The sequence below is a fragment of the Eleutherodactylus coqui genome, chromosome 1 (genome assembly GCF_035609145.1).
Source record: "Eleutherodactylus coqui strain aEleCoq1 chromosome 1, aEleCoq1.hap1, whole genome shotgun sequence".
NCBI lineage: Eukaryota > Metazoa > Chordata > Amphibia > Anura > Eleutherodactylidae > Eleutherodactylus > Eleutherodactylus coqui.
Window position 1 is genome coordinate 200,120,968 of NC_089837.1, and position 19,302 is coordinate 200,140,269.

Below are 19,302 nucleotides of genomic sequence, written 5' to 3' on the forward strand. Positions count from 1 at the left end.
CTGTGACTTTTGAGAAAAAGATTTACAATTAAAATTTGACTAGGTGTTATCCTAACTTAATTGTTATTGGACCTGACACACCATTTCCTCACTGCAGCCCTGGTCTTTGATAAAGGTGCAAACATTTGGAGATTTGCATAAAGTACCTCTGTCTTGCAATTAACTTCAGAAGATTATCACAGTGTGAAGGCTACACCAATCAAATTCCTTATTGACGAACTTCAAAGGAATCCCTAACCAATCAGTGCTCTCTTTGCTGTGTGAGTTATGTCACCCCACCATGGCTATGACTATTTATTGGAGTGTAAAGCAATGTAATGTTGATTAGTGAAACCTGTGCTGCTAAGGTCAAGTGGATTTACTATCTCCAAATACACTATTGACTAATCAACACACATTTGACAGATAAGACGTTTGGATCTCTGGAGAATATTTCATTCGTGGTGGAGGAACAACATTTGAGGGATGAGTTTAAGTGCAACTGAGACTTGTGGAAAGAACTTACAGTACCGAGTAGATCATTTGCTTAGTGCAGTGGAAAATGAGCTTCAAGCTGGCAGTGAGAAGGGGGACCCAACTGAAAGAGAGCTCAAAGTTTCTTTGGAGGAAAAAGACCTTTGGTTGAGGTTCAAGGAGCTTACCAATGAGATGATTGTCACCAAAAATGGCAGGTAGGACTCATACAATAGTCACAAAAATATTTAACATTGTTTATCCACATTACATTGAGACTGCTAATGCTGAGATCAAGTATCGGTTCAGCTTTGTTTGTCATTGTCATCTAATTTTGACCATTTATTAGTGCTTGTATACCCGTTCTATTGTGTATTATCATTATTATTAGTAGTAATGTTATTATTCTTGTTATTCATAAAAATCCTAATAAAATACTGTGATTTTTTTAATAACATGACCCATGTAAGATATTGTCTTAACTCCTTAAAGCCAAGAGATTTTTTTTAATTTAGTTTTTTCATCCCTGCCTTCCAAGAGCCATAACTTTTCTTATTTTTCCGCCGTAGCTGTTTGAGGGCTTGTTTTTTGTTGACCGAGATGTGTTTTTTAATGGCACTCCTTAATGTACTATATAATGTACTGAAAAACTTTTAAACAGTTTTGTAGGGGGGTGAAATGCAAAAGAAAAAAGGCTATTGCACCATTTTTAGTTTTAACATTGCATTAAAACTGACATATGCACTTTATTCTGTGGGTTGGTACGATTACGGCAATACGCAAAAATGTATCTTTTTTTTAATGTTTTACTGCTTTTAAACAGTAAAGAAACTTTTTAAAACAAAGAAATGCCTTCCCTTACCGTATTGTGAAACTGATAACTTTTTATTTTTTCACCGATTGGGCTGTGCAATGCTAATGTTTTTGCTGGTAGAGCTGTAGTTTTTATTAGTATGGTTTTGGGGCTCATATATCCTTTTGACTACCTTTTGTTCAATATTTTGGAGGGTGATAGAATAGCCAAAATGACAGCAATTCTTGCATTTTGTACCCTTTTCTTTTCAGTGTTCACTGTGTGGGATACATTGTTTGATAGTTTAAGAGTTTGGAATTCTACAAACAGTTTTTTATTGCTTAGGTTTTTTTTTTAAAAAATGGGGAAAGAAAGTTTCCCCTGTTCTATGGTGATGAACAATGGTTAGCATGATCATTCATCCCTATACAGCTGTCATTGATTGGTTGCGCATCCTCCAGTTTACAAGCATTTTAATGCACACCTAAGGGCTCACACTTGTGTTTTTTTTAATGCTGCAATATCGCGATTGTCAATGGGACTTTCTAATCTTAAAAACGCATCGCGCACAAAATCGCAAAGCACAAACTTGTGATGCGTATTTAACATTAGAAAGACCCATTGACAATCGCGTTTAAAAAAAAGCAGCGATATCGCAGCGTTAAAAAAAACCCAAGCGGGTGTGAGCCCTTAATGACACAATCAGCCAATGAATGATTGTTTGTCCATTTACGTGGCCTAATTGTCGGGTGAACGAGTGTTTGTAGGAGCGTTCAGGCCCGATAATTGCCCTGTGTAAAAGGACATTTAGATTGACTGGGCACCCTTTTTTGTTCAGTGGAGAGAGGGGAATAAATGGCTGTCCGATACTTGTACGTATATAAGAATGAGCAGGTTAAGATCTAACATTGGAGTACTTTGGGTACACATTTTTCCATGAAACATTGCACTGATTATTGCTAAATCATGGGCAGCATGGTGGCTTAGCACTGTTGACCTAGGTTTAAATCTGACTGATAACAGCATCCCTATGGTTGTATAGTTTTCCTCCCACACTCCAAAAATATGCTAATAGATGAAAAATTTTGAGCCGTATATCAGGGCATGTAAAGTTCTGCATTATTATAACAATTGCTGCACACTTTGCATTGCTTCCACTCCGGCCACCATGAATAACTTATGCGTTCAATAGTGTAGCACAAAAACTTATTAAAACTGCACAATGTATGTCAACTCTAGTGGCAGACAAAATCTGAAATAAAAAAGGTCAAACGTCAATGTTAGACATATTAGACATATACTTGCAGTATATTATAGGTTTTACGCGCAACATTGATTTTGATAGAACTTTTTAGTAAATGTATTTACTCACCCTAGGTTTTGTCTGAGGCGGGGTTCACACGGGACGGATTTGCTGCGGAATTTCTATGCGGATTGTCCACACGGAAATTCTGCACACAGCTTATAGTCCCGAGATTAGCCAGCAAAGTGGGCGAGATTTTGCAAAAATCTCGCCAACATGGTGCGGCCAATCCGTTACAAACAAGCGGTGCAGAAACGGCCATGTGGCACGGAAATTAAATACGCAGTATGTCAATTCTTTTTTTTTCTGCAGCGGCCTCTCTCCTCTCTATGGGGAGAGATAGCCGCAGCGGAGATGCAGGCGGCGAAGCCTCTCCAAAACCCGCAGCTGTAGTTTTCCAGCGGAATTCTTGCTGATTTTTGGTGCGGCCAATCAACGAGAATTCCGCTGAAAATCTGTCCTGTGTGAACCCAGCCTAAATGTTAGGTGCTCAGAGACCTAAGCATTATGTAACTTACATGAGAATGTACCTAACTAAAATGTAAAAATAACTACCAAATGAAAATAATTTAAAACACGCATCCACACATTCCTTTACATACCCTGTTTCCCCAAAAATAAGACAAGGTCTTATAATAATTTTTTTCTCCAACAGATTTAACTTTTTTACACGTATAGTTGTCTTGACACGATTTAAATTTTATTTTTTTATTAACTGTAACTAAGGCTTATTTTGGGAGTAGGGCTTATATTTCAAGTGCCCTGAAAAATCCTAAAAAAATCATGCTAGGGCTTATTTTTGGGGAAACAGGGTAGTAACCATAAAACAGGGATGAGCAGGAGCTAAAATAAGGGAATAAATGAATTAATTGAAGCACACACTATAAAAAGGTTCTGGATAGGTCACTATAGCTTTATACTGCCTATAATATGAGAAAATGTATCCATGTATATCTGAGGATTCTCTAAAGGTGTATTAAGAGAAATTGTATTGTTTCAGTAGCAAATAAATTAAAGTTATTTCACTTTAAATGAGTTCTTTGATTCCAAATCAAAAACAAAAGAAGACACTGAGGTTAAAGGAAATATTCAGGGGAGGATATACATTTCCTTTCTAACACCACCTTTTAAATGACTTTATTTGTTTTGAATAAAGAGACACAGGTAGGTCTCACCCACCCATGGAGAAGGTTAGTGGAAGGTGTTTCGTGTGACTGTATTTACTGTTTTGGATTAATCTTTCTTAAACTGTACATTATAGGACTTTTATTACATTAACTATTGATGTTTTATAGACATTTTATATGTATATTTCATAGGCCCATGCAGCATAATTATCCATTTTCTTTATATTTTAGGAGAATGTTTCCTGTGTTAAAAGTGAGTGTGTCGGGACTAGACCCTAATGCCATGTATACATTCCTGCTGGATTTTGTGTCAGCGGACAACCATCGGTGGAAGTATGTAAATGGAGAGTGGGTTCCAGGAGGGAAACCTGAGCCTCAAGCTCCGAGCTGTGTCTATATTCATCCAGATTCCCCAAACTTTGGAGCCCATTGGATGAAAGACCCTGTTTCTTTCAGTAAAGTTAAACTTACTAATAAAATGAATGGTGGAGGCCAGGTAATATTATTTATTAAGCCCTTGGCATCGCAGTCATTTTACACTTTTTTCTGTTTTTTCATCCCCACAACTTTTTATTTTTCAGCTTTTGCATAGCTGTATGGGGACTTATTCTTTGTAGGATGAGTTATATGTTTAATGGTATCATTTAAGATACCATATAAAGAATGAAAAACTTTATTTTTGTGAGTGAAATGGGAACTAAATAACATTGTCATTAATCCCTTAAGGACCAGGCTGTTTTGTACCTTAAGGACCAGAGACTTTTTAGGGATTTTACTCATGTGGCGGTTTTACTGCCCTATTTTTTTTGCTTTAGCTATCAAAATTATTTTTGCTGTGTTTTTTTCCCTGTGACATATAGGGCTATTTTTTAATATCTTTTTCACTGACTTTTTTTCCCCGTTTTTTAGCTTTATTGGGGGTAAAATGCTATAAAAAATGCTTTTTTGTAACATTTAGAGATATTTTTTTAATTTAATGTATTTATGCTAAAATAAAGTATGGGATTGGTTTCCTCTATTTGTTTTGGACATTTTAATATATAGTATGTATGGTTTTGGTTTACATGGCGCATACGGCGACGGTTTTTGTTGGCATCAGCTTTGTGTTATTTTCTCTCTTATGTATACATTGTTGTTTTACTCTGTAATTTTGTTTTATTTGTGTATGTAATAGTGTTTTCTACTATCTATGTTCCCCATGACGTCATGTAAGACCTCTGGGGGACATTCTTTTTTTTTTTTACTTGACACCTTCCCACTGTAGCTGGGGCATCCATAGGAGCCCCAGTTACAGGGGGAAACAGACCCTGCAGTGACAGTAGTCACTGGCAGAGCTATGCAGGGTCTAGTTTGACCCCCCAGCTCTGCTGTAGCAGGAAACCCAGGCAGCCGATGTGAAAGTTACAGTTTACTTTCACTTTGAGTACACAGTGCTCATTGAGCACTGTGTACTCGGGGAAGCAGAAGGCAGGAAGGGTTAAAAACACCTCCTGCCTGCTTCTCCAGGTTATCAGCTGAGCTGATAACCCGTTCCTGCCCTCTGATTGATTGCACAGGCAGCAGACTTAAAGCGCCGCCGCCGTATAGTGTTTTCTGCCACCATATTCTGTAAGAGGGCTAGTTTTTTGTAGGTAAAGTCCCCTGGTGCAAGCACCGAGTCGAGACTGAATTCAATTTTCTTGGCAAACTGTCTTTTTGTGGAGTGGTTTGCCATTGCTTTTTGCCCCGCAGCAAGCATGGTACTCAACTGGGATGGAAGGCTGAGTCAACCTTGAGCCTTGGCTCCCTGAACCGTGCGGGAATTGAACTCACAACCTTCAGAGCTTAGAACTGCATTTCTGCTGCCTTAATACACTGCGCCATACAGGGCTGTTTTTTGTTTGTTTGGTTTTTTTTATGCCAAGCTGTAGTTTTTAGTGATAACATTAGTGCACACGGCCTCCCTCACACAGACTTTTTTACAGCGTTTAGTGCTGCCTTTTCAGCGCAGCGCTAAACACTGTACAAAGCTCCCATTTATTTTAATGGGACTGTTCACACAAGCGTCAACACGCATCGTCTTCAACGCTGCACTTTGATAGCGATGCACGTCCTATCTTTGCCCTTTTCAGCCCTGCATCACCCATTGAAATGAATAGGCAGCGTTAGCTGCTGAAAACACGGCACAACTTGGTGCCACGTTTTGGGCAGCACTAAACAGAGCACTAGCTGCACTACCAAAAAAAAAAGTTATACTCACCTAGCTGCCACCATCAGGTCCTGGGTACTTGTCAGAGAATCTTTGCTAGTGACGTGGTTTGAAGACCCCGCCTCCAGCAAGAGATTGCTCTGATTGGCTAATCCAGCGCCAATCACAGTCAGTGCTGGATGCACCAATGAATGAATGGCTCGCAGCTCAGCCAATCAGCAATCTCTTGCTGGAGACGTGACGTTACCAGCAAGAGATGCTCTGCAGTCATAGACAAGTGCCTGGAAGCCTGCAGAGAGGCGGATGGCTTCTACTAGGTGAGTATTTGATTTTTTTTTTCAGCTTCCTTGGCCATGTTATCAGTTGTGCTGAAAACATAGCCAAAATGCTGGCATAACGCATGCTAGCGCTGCTGAAACCGCAGTAAACACAGAGTTGAAAAACTGTGTTTACTGCAAACGCCTGTGTGAGGGAGGCCTAAGACTCTTTTTACAGTTGTGCGTTGTATATTTTTCTTTTGCGGTGTTTACCATGTTTTAATAGTTCAGACTTTTACAGACATTTAAATACCAATTATGTTTATATGTTTATTTTTGATTAGTCCATATATACATGGCCAATAGCAAGACACCGCTTATTGTAAGTCCTATTCTCACATTTGAAATGCATGAAAATAGGACCTTTTTGAGTTTTTCCATCTTTCACTATCGGAGCGTGTTCGGAGCTAGCTCTGATTTTAGCTGGATGATCTTCAGCTCTTTGGCGCAGCCAACATCCAGCATGTATGAATCAGACTCGGCTCCTGAGCCCACTCCTTATACACCCTTAAGGCTGAGGGCATACTAGTACTACCACTATAATATCAGTAATAATAATGTATATGGTTACTGCTAATATTTTGCCCTTTTTTTTTGTAAATTTGGTCATTAATTATTTTTAGTTCTTTCCAGATTATGCTAAACTCGTTGCACAAATATGAACCCAGAATACACATAGTAAGAGTTGGCGGACCCCAGAGAATGATCACCAGCCACTCCTTTCCAGAGACACAGTTCATTGCTGTGACTGCGTATCAGAATGAAGAGGTATATGTCCCACAGAATATATTTTACTCATTGACTAAGCCATTACTATTATATTTTTCATTACATATTAATGCTGTATATTTAGGTTGTATGCATCATGTTTCTGTGAAAAATATGCTTTTATGTAATGAATATTTTTTTTCTATTGCATGATAAAAAAATCAGGACTGATCAAGACAACCATGTTCCGCTATATATACAGTCAAGAGAAAAACTAAGTACACCCGCAAGTACATTCCGCATGTCCATGAGTGTGTGATTTGGGCGTACCTTTGCATCGCCTCACTCATTATTTTCAATGGGGCCGGTGGCAGCAGTGCGCTGTGTGCTAGGTGCACAAAAGTGCGATGCGAAAACAATGAGAGACACTCTGCCGCGGCTGATGGCCGCGGCAGAGAATCGCTAATTCCCTAAAGTGATGCGAGGTGGTTTTGGTTTAAACACCTCATATCTGCAGGAATATCACATATTGGTGAGCACAATATCAGGTTCTGATTCACAGCTCGATGTGAATTTAGCCTAAGGGCGAGCACCCACTGGCGTTTGCGTTTTCCGCGGGAAAAAACGCAGCGTTTTCGCCGCGTTTCCCGCGATTTTTCCGCGCGTTTTTCGCGGCGTTTTCGCGGCTTTTCCATTAATTTCCATTGACTTTCATGGGTGCATTAGGAGAAAAATAAGGACACATATGCAACTGACAGTTCCTATGTTAAAACGCAAACGCAACGCAAAAAAAACGCCAGTGGACAGGAACACATGTTATCTCTATGCCTGTGCAGGAAAAACGCAAAACGCAAAACGCAGGTAAAAAAACGCCAGTGGGTGCTCGCCCTAAGGGGCTACAAACAAATTTTCATATGGTCCAGGAAATTAGTCATGTTTGGAAAGCTCATGCCAAGGGGCTAGATCATGAATGTAAATTAGTTTTGCAGCTGCATGCAGCGCGGTTTAGGTATGGGTACTGGTACAGGAGGGGGGTAGACTTTGCACCTGGGTCCCTGAGCCTTTAGTTACAGCACTGAAACACAGCATATACTATCAACAACTCTTACCAACTGTCAAGCACGGTGGTGGAGAGGTGATCATTAGTGCTTTTTTTTTGCAGCCACAGGACCTGGACACCTTGCAATCGTTGAGTCAATCATGAACTCCTATATATACCAAAGTATCTTAGAGTCAAATGTGAAACAATTTGTCATGGGTGGGGTTTCGGTCGGACGCTGCCACTGTCACTTGCTGCTGCTCAGACCCAGTCCTCTGCCCGTAGGGATAGAGTGTACTCCCAACTCCTTTTTGAAAGAGCCAGTGCCCCACCAATCACCATCCATTCTCTGCAGTATTCGGCATCCTCCCCTCATGGAGGATGCTTAAATAATTTACTTTCATTAGCCATTTTTGACTAAGCCCCTGTTCGTATACTTTCTGATTCTGACCTTTTGCCTGACTCTGACTATCCTGATTTCTGTGATCCTTGACCTCAACTTTGTATTCTGGACTCTGCTATTGCTTGCTGTCTATCCTGACCTTCAGCCTGGATTTTGTTATTGCAACTGATTACAGCCTGTATTCCTGCAAGTCTCCTGTTTAGACCTACAGGTACCATGCCTCGGCAAAGTGCAGCATCAACAGCTACATTACCGGGTCTATCTGTGTGTGTGTCATGGCTTAGGGACCCCACAGCAAAGTCAGTATTCCATTTGAAGGGGTCAAGCATAAAAACTATGGTTTCCCAGGTGCTGCTACCTCAGTCCAAAGCCAATCCTGTGTGTGACAAGGTGGATCTACATCCATCTTCCTGACACCATCTATCCAAAAGTTAAAGGTTGGCTGAAACTAGCAAATCTACATTAGAATGGCTGAAAAAAAAGAATCAAGGTGTTGCAGTGGCTCAGTCAAAGTCCAGACATCAACCAAATTAAAATGCAGTGGTGGAGCCTTAAGAAAGCTGTGCATAAACGAATGTCCACAAAACTCAGTGAATTGAAGCAATGTTGTAAAAAAGAGAGGGGTAAAATTCCTCCAGAAGGATGTGAGAGACGGATAAAGTTATACAGAAAACGATTACTTCAAGGCATTGCTGCTAAAGGTGGTTCTACGAGCTACTGATTCATAAGGTTTACTTAACTTTTCGCAAACTGCTTCTGCATTTAGACCTAGTTTTTGTAAAATAATTAATGACATGATGTAAATTCTTATGTGTTGTTGTTCACCTGAGGTTATATTTGCCTTATTTCAAGACCTTCTATGGATCAGATTTTTTTTATTATGATATATATATATATATATATATATATATATATATATAATAATCTTTATTTGTATAGCGCCAACTTATTCTGCAGCGCTTTCAGGCATGGATAAATGCAAAACAATACAATTGCAACAATTACAATGTGAGATACATTGGGTTAGACACAAATGGGTTGAGGGTGGTACAGGAGGTGCAGGGGTTGGGGAACACAGGCAATAGGAAATTTTATGTACAGATCATTTATCAGAAGGCAAAACAGGGTGGAGCACCATAGGGAGGGGCGAGGGACTAGGTCAGGAGATTTGGTATGCTTCCCTGAAGAGGTGCGTTTTTAAGGCACGTCTGAAATTTCGTGCATCGGGAATTGTCCGGATGCCTTGGGGTAGAGCATTCCAGAGGATGGATGCTGCTCTGGTGAAGTCCTGTAGGCGAGCATGAGAGGTTCGTATTACAGGGGTGTTTAGTTTGAGGGTGTTAGCCGATCGGAGTGAGCGCGCTGGGTGGTATACTGACAGTAGGGAGGCGATGTATGGTGGCGCAGCGCCATGCAGAGCTTTGTGAGTGAGGTAGAGGAGTTTAAATTTAGTTCTGCAGTGGATGGGCAGCCAATGCAGCGACTGGCATAATGCAGAGGCGTCTGAATAACGACTGGATAGAAAAATGAGTCTAGCTGCTGCATTTAGTATGGATTGGAGTGGAGCGAGTCTAGTGCGGGGGAGGCCAATGAGTAGCGAGTTGCAGTAGTCAAGCCGGGAGTGGATGAGCGCAACCACGAGCGTCTTTAGCGTGTCCGTGGTTAGGAACGGACGTATTTTAGCAATATTTCTGAGGTGCATGTGGCATGTTTGGGCCAGAGATTGGATATGGGGGGCAAAGGAGAAGTCAGAGTCCAGTGTGACCCCAAGGCATCGGGCATGCCGTCTGGGGGTTATGATGGTGCCAGACACTGGAATAGAGATGTTGAGTGGAGGTTGGTTAGAAGGTGGAAAGACGAGCAGGTCAGTTTTAGAGAGGTTTAGTTTGAGAAAAAGGGAGGACAAAGTGTTAGAGACAGCGGACAGACAGTCGGTGATATTTTGGAGGAATGGTCCAGAGATCTCACGAGAGGAGGTGTATAGTTGGGTGTCATCAGCGTAGAGATGGTATTGGAGGCCAAATCTGTGGATGGTTTGTCCAATTGGGGCAGTATAGATAGAGAAAAGAAGGGGACCAAGGACCGAGCCCTGGGGTACCCCGACAGCGAGAGGAAGTGGAGCAGAGATAGAACCAGCAAAGGAAACACTGAAAGAGCGGTCAGAGAGGTAGGAAGAGAACCAGGAGAGAGCAGTATCCTTTAGACCAATAGAGCGGAGCATAGTAAGAAGGAGATTATGGTCGACAGTGTCAAATGCAGCAGACAGGTCAAGGAGGATTAGTAGGGAGTAATCACCTCTCGACTTTGCAGTCATCAGGTCATTTGTTACTTTTGTAAGGGCAGTTTCGGTCGAGTGTAGAGAGCGGAAACCAGACTGGAGGGGGTCGAGGAGCGAGTTGTCAGAGAGAAAGCGAGTAAGGCAGGAGTAGACCAGGCGTTCCAGTAATTTGGAAATAAAGGGGAGGTTTGAGACGGGTCGGTAGTTGGCAGCATTAGTCGGGTCCAGGGTTGGTTTTTTAAGCAGAGGGGATATAATGGAGTGTTTGAATGAGGAGGGAAAAGTGCCAGAGGTTAGGGAGAGGTTGCAGATTGTGGTAAGGTGAGTAATGAGAGCTGGGAAAAGGGAGCGGAGGAGGTGAGAGGGGAGAGGGTCACTAGCGCAGGTGGTGGGGCGGGCAGCGGAAAGGAGCCTGGAGACTTCTTCCTCTGTCATTGGTTCTTGCGTAGATAGTGAGTAGGTGCTGGGTGCAGTGCTGATGAAACTGGGATCAGGGCTAACCATGCAGCTTTCAGAGATTTCTTTTCGAATGTGGTCGATTTTTTCTTTGAAATAGGCAGCTAGTTCTCCAGCAGTCAGGTCTGTCGCAGGGGCCTGTTCCTTGGGGCTGAGGAGGGAGTGAAAGGTCTCAAAGAGTTGTTTGGGGTTGTGGGATAGTGAGGAGACAAGGGAGGTGAAATAAACTTGTTTGGCATGGTGAAGGGCTAGGTTATACGTTTTAAGCATGAATTTGAAGTGGAGGAAGTCTGCTGGCAGCTTTGACTTTCTCCACAGCCGCTCGGCGCACCTAGAGCACTGCCGGATGAAGCGCGTTTGGGATGTGAGCCAGGGTTGCCGTGGTCTGCGTTTGACGGCTCGCGTCACAGGCGGTGCCACTTCATCCAGGGCACGGCTCAGGGTGGTGTGGTAATATTCGGCTGCCAGGTTAGGGCAGGGGAGGCGAGAGATAGGCGATAGGGAGGACTGAATAGTTTCGGCAAACTGTTTAGTGCGGACAGACTGGAGGTTCCTAGAGGTGCGATAGATAGGAGGGTCAGGAGAGATGCTAGGGTGCCTGATGGAGAATGAGAGAAGGTTGTGATCTGAGAGTGGAAGTGGGGAGTTAGTAAAGTGAGAAGCAGAGCAGAGACGGAGGAAAACTAAATCGAGAGTGTTACCATCTCTATGAGTGGGGGAGTCAGAGATTAGTGATAAGCCAAGGGAGGAGGTAAGTGTTAAAAGCCGGGAGGCAGATGAGGAGCTAGAGTCGTTAGTAGGAATGTTGAAATCACCAAGGATGAGGGTTGGGATTTCACAGGATAGGAAGTGGGGGAGCCAGGCAGCAAAGTGGTCTAGGAACAGGCGGGTAGGACCTGGGGGGCGGTAAATAACTGCGACACGCAGAGGCAGTGGGCGGAAGAGTCGCAAGGAGTGGAAGGTAAGCGAGGGAGCTGAGGGAATGACCTGGAAGGTACAGTTTGGGGAGAGGATGATGCCTACTCCTCCATCCGATCTGGAGGTGTGGGAGAACTGCAGACCATCATAGGACAATGCAGCGGGGGGGGGGGGTAGAATCGGACTGCTGTATCCAGGTTTCCGTGAGGGCGAGCAAGTTCAAGTGTTTAGGGGTGAAAAGGTCATGGATAGTTGGGAGTGTGTTACACGCAGATTGGGAGTTCCATAGGGCGCATTTGAATGGGGCAGGGGGGGCATTTTGGTAGAGAACAGTACGGGGTGGGCCTGGGTTGGGGGAGATGTCCCCTGCAGCTAGGAGTAGCAGAGTAGCAAGGGTAAGCACATGGCTAGGGGATTTGTGTGGGTGTCTGAGGTGTTTCTCTGCAGTATTGGGGGATTGAAGGCGTCTTAGGAAGTTGAACAGTGCATGGGAGCCATATATAACAGGATGATAGGAGTTGTAATGGATGGGAGGTATATTTCTCCCACACTCCTAGCATTCTGTGAAGCAGTAAGGAGTAAGCTCACCTGCTGGTTAATTACCAGCTCCACTGTAGACATAGTAGCCAAAGCTATGGGAGTTTTTGAATTGAGTAAAGGTCCATTTACATGGGACGAATGTCGGGCAAATGATGCCTGACACTCGTCCCTGTGCTTCCTCACTTCCGTGCTCCTGCTCGGTAGCTAGCAGAGCTGTCTCGCTCATGAACCTGCCAGCAGGGGGGCGGGGCAGTGCAGGAGATTTCTCTCCTCTCGCTCCCCCGCCCTTCTCTATTGAGATAACACAGCGGGCGTTCACTACTGAACGGCCGCTGTTTAAACTGAACGATGAGCTCATCGCTGATTTTTTATACTGCATAAACGATGAGCTCATCGTTTAGTTTAGACAGCGGCCATTTAGTAGTTCAATAGAGAGGGGCGGAGGAGCGAGAGGAGAGAAATCTCCTGCACTGCCCCGCCCTCCTGCTGGCCGCTCCTTGAGCGAGACAACTTTGCTATACAGGGACGAGTGACGGGCATCGTTTGCCCAACATTCGTCTTGTGTAAATGGACCTTAAGTGCTGAACTCATAATTGTACTTTTTTTGTTTTTGGGGTTCAGACTGGAAGGGGGTAGCCCACCAGTCAACATTTAGGAGCATTTGTGTAAAGTGTGAGGGGATAGCCCACAAGTCGATAGTAAGGAGCAACTAAAGACAAATTGCCTGGTGGTGAATCAGCTGTCATTGTTCACTGAGGGCACCAATAAAGATCAACAGCCGCTACAGAAGCTGCTGCAGCATGTGGCTGAACTAGCCATGGGATAATCCATGGCACAACCTGTGGCGTAGCCAGCCTGTGAAACGGCAAGCCATACTTGGGAGCCAATATATCCAGAAGATTATGGCTGATGCTGATGTCGAAGCCTCTTTTGCAATGTTTGAGAGGATAGCGGCACATGACTCATTCCCAGACGCACACCGCACCAGCCTGACAGGAGAAACCCAAAAAGCAGATTTTGATCTGGAGTCGGACTCAGCTAATTTCCGCACTATATATATAGTGTGTATTGTATAGAAAGTTTGACAGCAAGCAAAGTTCTAAAGTTCTGCAGTATTAAACTATGCAAAAGTATCCATTATTGTTTATTTCTAAATTCTTAAGTACCGTAAATAGGAATTATTAAAATGAATTACATATTCTGTATGACAATTATCTGATGTTTATATATTTTAATGTAATATCTGTGCTTATAGTCTCTATGTTTATTATAGATTACTGCTCTTAAAATAAAGCACAATCCTTTTGCCAAAGCCTTTCTGGATGCTAAAGAGAGGTATGGATTTTAGTTAATTTTGTTGTAATTTTAGGTTTTTGTATACATTTGTGGCATACTCTTCTGGCTTTAATCTATATTTAACGCCTTCTGCACACGAGCGGATTCGCATTGCAAAATCCGGAGCAGGATTCCACAGCCCATAGCATGCTATGAGAAAATGCAATATCCTGCCCATCGATTGCGATTTTCCACTCGCGGGGGAGAAATTGCAGCATGCTGCGATTTTGTGTGGGATACGCTTCCAGTGAAGTCAATGTAACCCGTCCGTCCCATGGCCATTCTGCAATCATCATTGCAGAATGGCCGCAGGAGCTGCGTCATCACCATAGCGACAGTGTGGAGTCCTCTCAACTGCACCTGTGCTGGCCGGCTCTCTGGCTGGCACATTGGCAGCAGAGGAGGCTGAGTCATTGCCATAGCGACAGCGCAGCTTTCTCTGTACTGTGCATGTGCCGGCCAGCACTCCGGCTTGCAAATTCGTAGCAGAGGAGAAGACGCCATACAGGTAAGCTAGGGTTACCGGCTGGACACCGGGTTGAACTCCGCTGCGAGAATCCCACATGCGGGGTCTGACCCGCCTGTGTGCAGGCGGCCTTAACCAACCAAGAAACAGAATCTATATTTGTAAGCAATTGAGTTACTTTATTAGACCTAACACTCCAATCTATTGTACAACTAGAATATAGGGTGAATGCATTTTCTTCCACTCCTGTGCATTTCTATATTACAGTATATCAGAGTTTTCCCCTTATATGGTTTTGCTGCATGAACCCATAAGTCTAGTCACATCTTCAGTGCATTCTTTCTATTATCCCCTCTGTAACACGTATTTTTATGCTCTCTAAACACCCAGTGAATTGTGTCATTGGAGGACAGATAAAAGTCCACTGCTGTGCAGCATCTGCCTGAGCATTCACTTCATTGTAAATAGATAGTCAACAATAGGCAACTCTGACAATAATAAGTCACCCATGAATAGAAGAAAGAGGAATGTATTATTCCTAAAACAGATGCCATACAGGTGTGTTTGGTAGATCATAAGTAATTAGAGATAATTGTGGAGAGTATTAGTATGACCCTCGCCCTCTAGTTCTCTCAGAATTGTCGTGGTTCTAACTATTTTCTCACCAGTGCAGCAGCCCAGTGTTCTCATAAGGGTACAAGTTACATAAAGATGGCATATTTTAATGATACCAATTAGTAAAGAACTCATTAGAGAATATTTTGTAAACCACTGTACTATTTTCTATTGCATTTTTAAAAAAATCTGAAAATAATTCTGTTTTCAGAAGTGACCACAAAGAACTTCTGGAGGAAGCAATTGACAGTCAACAAGGTTATTCACAAAGTAAGTTGCAACATACAGTTCTTTGAGTCATAGCATATATGTTATGACTGCATATAGGGAACATGCATTTAAAGGGGTTTTCCCACTAGTTAAAATGACTTCACAACAACCACTTTGTACTTTCTGGTTGCTGCTGATCAGGACATGTGACTGCTGCGGCCAATCACTGGCCACAACAGTTACCTCCTATAGCCAGTGATTGGCTGCAGCAGTCACATGTCCTGATCAGCAGCAAGCAGAAAGTACAAAATGGTTGTGAAGCAATTTTAAGTCATGGAAAACCCCCTTTAATGTTCAGCCGTATGTAATATGTTCTGGATGTTTATTCAAATAATTGATATTGCTATTACTTTAGTAGGTAGCTGGCTTATTCCTGGCACTGGATCCTTATGCTCTTCTGCAAATCATCATTCTCAGTTTGGAGGCCCCATAGCTCTGTCTTCTCCTTATGGCTGTGATCGATACTCCTCTCTGCGTAATCATCGGACAGCTCCATATCCGAATCCATACTCTAACAGAAACAGTTCCCCAAGTGAGTTTCAAAGATAGAAGATGAAATAATTTATTTTCATTCAATGCGTAATTAGGAAAGCAGTATACAATTGCAAGAAAAAAGTAAGTGAATGGAATTATCTGGATTTCTGCATGAATTACTAATAAAGTATGGTCTGATTATTAGCGATGTCAAGATTCTAGACAAACATAATCTAACTAAACTAGTAGACAGTTGTATCATTCATGTATCATATTGAGCACATTGAGTAAACATCCACAGAGCAGGGAGGAAAAGTAAATACGACCTTCATTTAATAACCTGTAGGTCACCCTTCTGCAGCAATCACCTAAACCAAACATTTCATCCAGCTGCAAACAACATTTGCAGTGTTGAGGAGGAATTTTGACCCACCCCCCATGCATATGTGTTTGAGTTCCTTGGTATTTCTTGCATGCCTGCATGCCCAGTCTTCTTCAGGTCATGCCGCAGCAACTCAATAAAGTTAAGGTCAGGACTTTTACTTGGCCATTCCCAAACATAAATCTTCTTTTTCAACCATTAGATGATTTACTTTTATGCTGTGAGTCATTGTTAAATCCCACAACATTTCTCCAGCCTGAAGTCAAGGATTGCTTATATTTTTCTGTAAAATGTTTTGCTATATTTTAGAATTCATTATTCCCTCAGTGAGACAGCAAAGTAGCCTCAAACCATGATGCTCCTATAACCATGCCTCACAGGGTATTATTGTATCTTGACGCCACCAGGAACTCCTGGTGGAGGCAAGATTGACAGGGGGGTGACACCCCCTGAACGTGATTTGCTGCACATGTGTTCTGCATGTAGGTCCTGAAAGGCCACTAAAGGATTCCCAGCTGCGGAGCACAAGCACGCACTGCCGCAGCATTAGGAGCAGTGATGCTATAATCACAGAGACGGCGGCGGGCGGAACACACCTGACATCCGGGTCTAATCAGAGAGAAGATGTGTCGTCGGCGGAGCACAAGCGTGCCCAGCGGGAAGATGGTGAGTGGGAGAGTGCCCGTCAGGGAGCACAGAGGCTTGGCCAGCTGCTGGAACGCAGCACTGAGGCAGCGGCTAACCGGGAGCCGGGGACAGCTGGTTCATTCAGATTCATCGCTTCAGCATGTGCATTGATTACTGGCTTGCCTGCTGACTTAGGCTGATGGTTAGTTTGCTTCTTCGCCTTACATTATTAGATTGTAATGCTGCCATGTTACAGTGGTAACACGTATTTACAGCTCCTGGCTGGCCACCGCCTCAGTGCTGCGTCCCGGCAGTCGGCCAAGCCTCTGTGCTCCCTGACAGTCGCTCCCCTGCTCACCATCTTCCCGCCTGGCGCGCATATGGTCCGCCAACGGCACAGGGGGCCTGCCTTGACCCTATCGGGAACTAGGGGTGTGACAGGGGCGTTCCTCCTGTCAAACACCTAGCTTCCAGTGGCGTCAAGATACAATAGAACCGCCTCACAGTTGGGATGACGTTGTGTTGATGTGGTTTTCTTTTTCTTACAAACATAACATTGTACATTTGTGCTAAAAACTTCCAGAAGCATTGTGGAACAAACAGGTGATCTAGGGCAAATTGTTTTGCCTTTTTATGGACAGCAGCAGCTTCCTTAATGGTGTCTTTTTCCAGAACACTATTCTTGTTCTGTGTTTTTCTAATATTTTACGCATCAACAGAGGTTTTTGTAGTTTGTAGATTCTTCTGTATGTCTTTTGCTGTTATATACTTTGGTTGTTTCTCACCTCTTTCAGATTTGCTTATTGTGCTCTTGGTGTGATTTTAAAAGGACGTCTAAAGGCCCTTTTAGACACAACGATTTTCACTCAAAAACCGCTCAAAGCCATCTTTTGAGTGATAATCGTTGTGTCTAACTCCACTGACATCATGCAGTTTCCGTTAAGCCGTCGCTGATCTTTCAGCATGCTGAAAGATCAGCGATCAATTATCAGGAGTTCACGGCGGGATACAGCTGATACTATTGTTTGAGCTGTATCCTGCTCCCCGTAGACAGGCTGGGTATGAAGAACAGACCTGTCCAGCTGTGTTCTGCATTCCCCGCTCGGAGTGCTCGGCTGTGTAACATCCGAGCGTTCCCAGCAGAGAACAGCTGGATGCAGAAGACAAGTGGCCTCGCTTGTCTTCTGCATCCCCCACTTGGAGCGCTCAGTTGTATAACAGCCAGGCGCTCCGAGCAGAGAACAGCTGGGTGCAGAAGACAAGCGGGGCCACCCCACTTGTCTTCTGCATTCCCCGCTCGGAGTGCTCGGCTGTGTAACATCCGAGCGTTCCCAGCAGAGAACAGCTGGATGCAGAAGACAAGTGGCCTCGCTTGTCTTCTGCATCCCCCACTTGGAGCGCTCAGCTGTATAACAGCCAGGCGCTCCGAGCAGGGAACAGCTGGGTTCAGAAGACAAGCAGGGCCTCCCCACTTGTCTTCTGCATCCTCCGCTCAGAGCGCTCGGCTGTATAACAGCTGGGCGCTCTGAGTGGGGAACAGCTGGATGCAGAAGACAAGCAGCTTTGCTTGTCTTCTGCATTCCTTGCTTGGAGTGCAAGGTGATCACTCAACGTTGAAGGGATCACCTTGTGCTGTAAAGAACACAACGATTATCGCTCAAAAAACGCTCTGAAGCTTGTTTGAGCGATAACCATTGCGTCTAAACCAGGCTTAACAAAGAAGAATTTGCCTATTGGCAATATGGCCCGACGTAAAGTATCCCCAACAAATAAGATGGAGTCTTTATTGATATTATGTAAAACATACACTATTCTTTAAAGCCATAATATAATTCACTCCACATGCTTGAATTATATTGTGACAAAGCTTTTGTTCTTCTAGTACACATAATACACTTTCTAGAATAGATCTCCCGATAGGTACTCCATCTATGCTTCCTTATGTTTGTAGACTGGAATACCTCCCATGAACTGTGTCTGATTACTCTCCAATGTTGTTGATTATGAATGGTGGGGGATTTGGTTTGGATAGTTTAGAGATGAAATATTGTTTGGTTGAACCTTCTTGATGGTAACACTAGAATGGAGCTGACTGTTGGGAGTTTTTTCGGATTAATATTGGTTCTTCTTCAAGGTCTGTTGTGTGGAATTCTATAAGGGCATTTACACATTTATTTATAACTAGCATAAGTCTAAATCTTGATGCCATTAGGGTCCTTCAGCAACCAGCTTTAGATGCAGAGCAAGTGTATGTATATTCTCCCACTAATCATGTAGAAATTAATTGGAAAGAAGCACAGTCTCAACTTATCAGATCATCAACAGATCATCTGAGAGGTGTTACAAAAATACGCATTTTTTTATGAAGCAGAAGATCTTTGGGGAAGGAGAAGCAGGGGGTCATTTTATGACTTCTATAATTAAAGGGGTTGTCCCGCGCCGAAACGGTTTTTTTTTTTTTCAACAGCCCCCCCGTTCGACGCGAGACAAACCCGATGCAGGGACTTAAAAAAAAAAACGCACAGCGCTTACCTGAATCCCCGCGCTCCGGTGACTTCTTACTTACCTGGTGAAGATGGCCGCCGGGATCTTCTCCCTCGGTGGACCGCA

At 43.4% G+C, this 19,302-nt stretch overlaps 1 protein-coding gene across 2 annotated transcripts in view; it reads left to right on the top strand.

Moving 5' to 3' along the window:
* The first annotated feature begins 251 nt into the window (after window positions 1-251).
* Window positions 252-19,302, top strand: part of TBXT (T-box transcription factor T) — a 37,010-nt gene continuing 17,959 nt past the window's right edge. Inside the window, exons 1-6 of one of the 2 annotated variants that reach the window (XM_066605414.1) lie at window positions 252-671; window positions 3,908-4,172; window positions 6,815-6,949; window positions 13,797-13,858; window positions 15,151-15,209; window positions 15,568-15,741. In XM_066605414.1, the coding sequence (XP_066461511.1) occupies window positions 466-671; window positions 3,908-4,172; window positions 6,815-6,949; window positions 13,797-13,858; window positions 15,151-15,209; window positions 15,568-15,741 (901 nt within the window). In that variant the 5' untranslated portion in view covers window positions 252-465. Of the gene's footprint in view, window positions 672-3,907; window positions 4,173-6,814; window positions 6,950-13,796; window positions 13,859-15,150; window positions 15,210-15,564; window positions 15,742-19,302 lie in introns of both variants that reach the window. The other variant, XM_066605413.1, reaches the window with a different exon arrangement.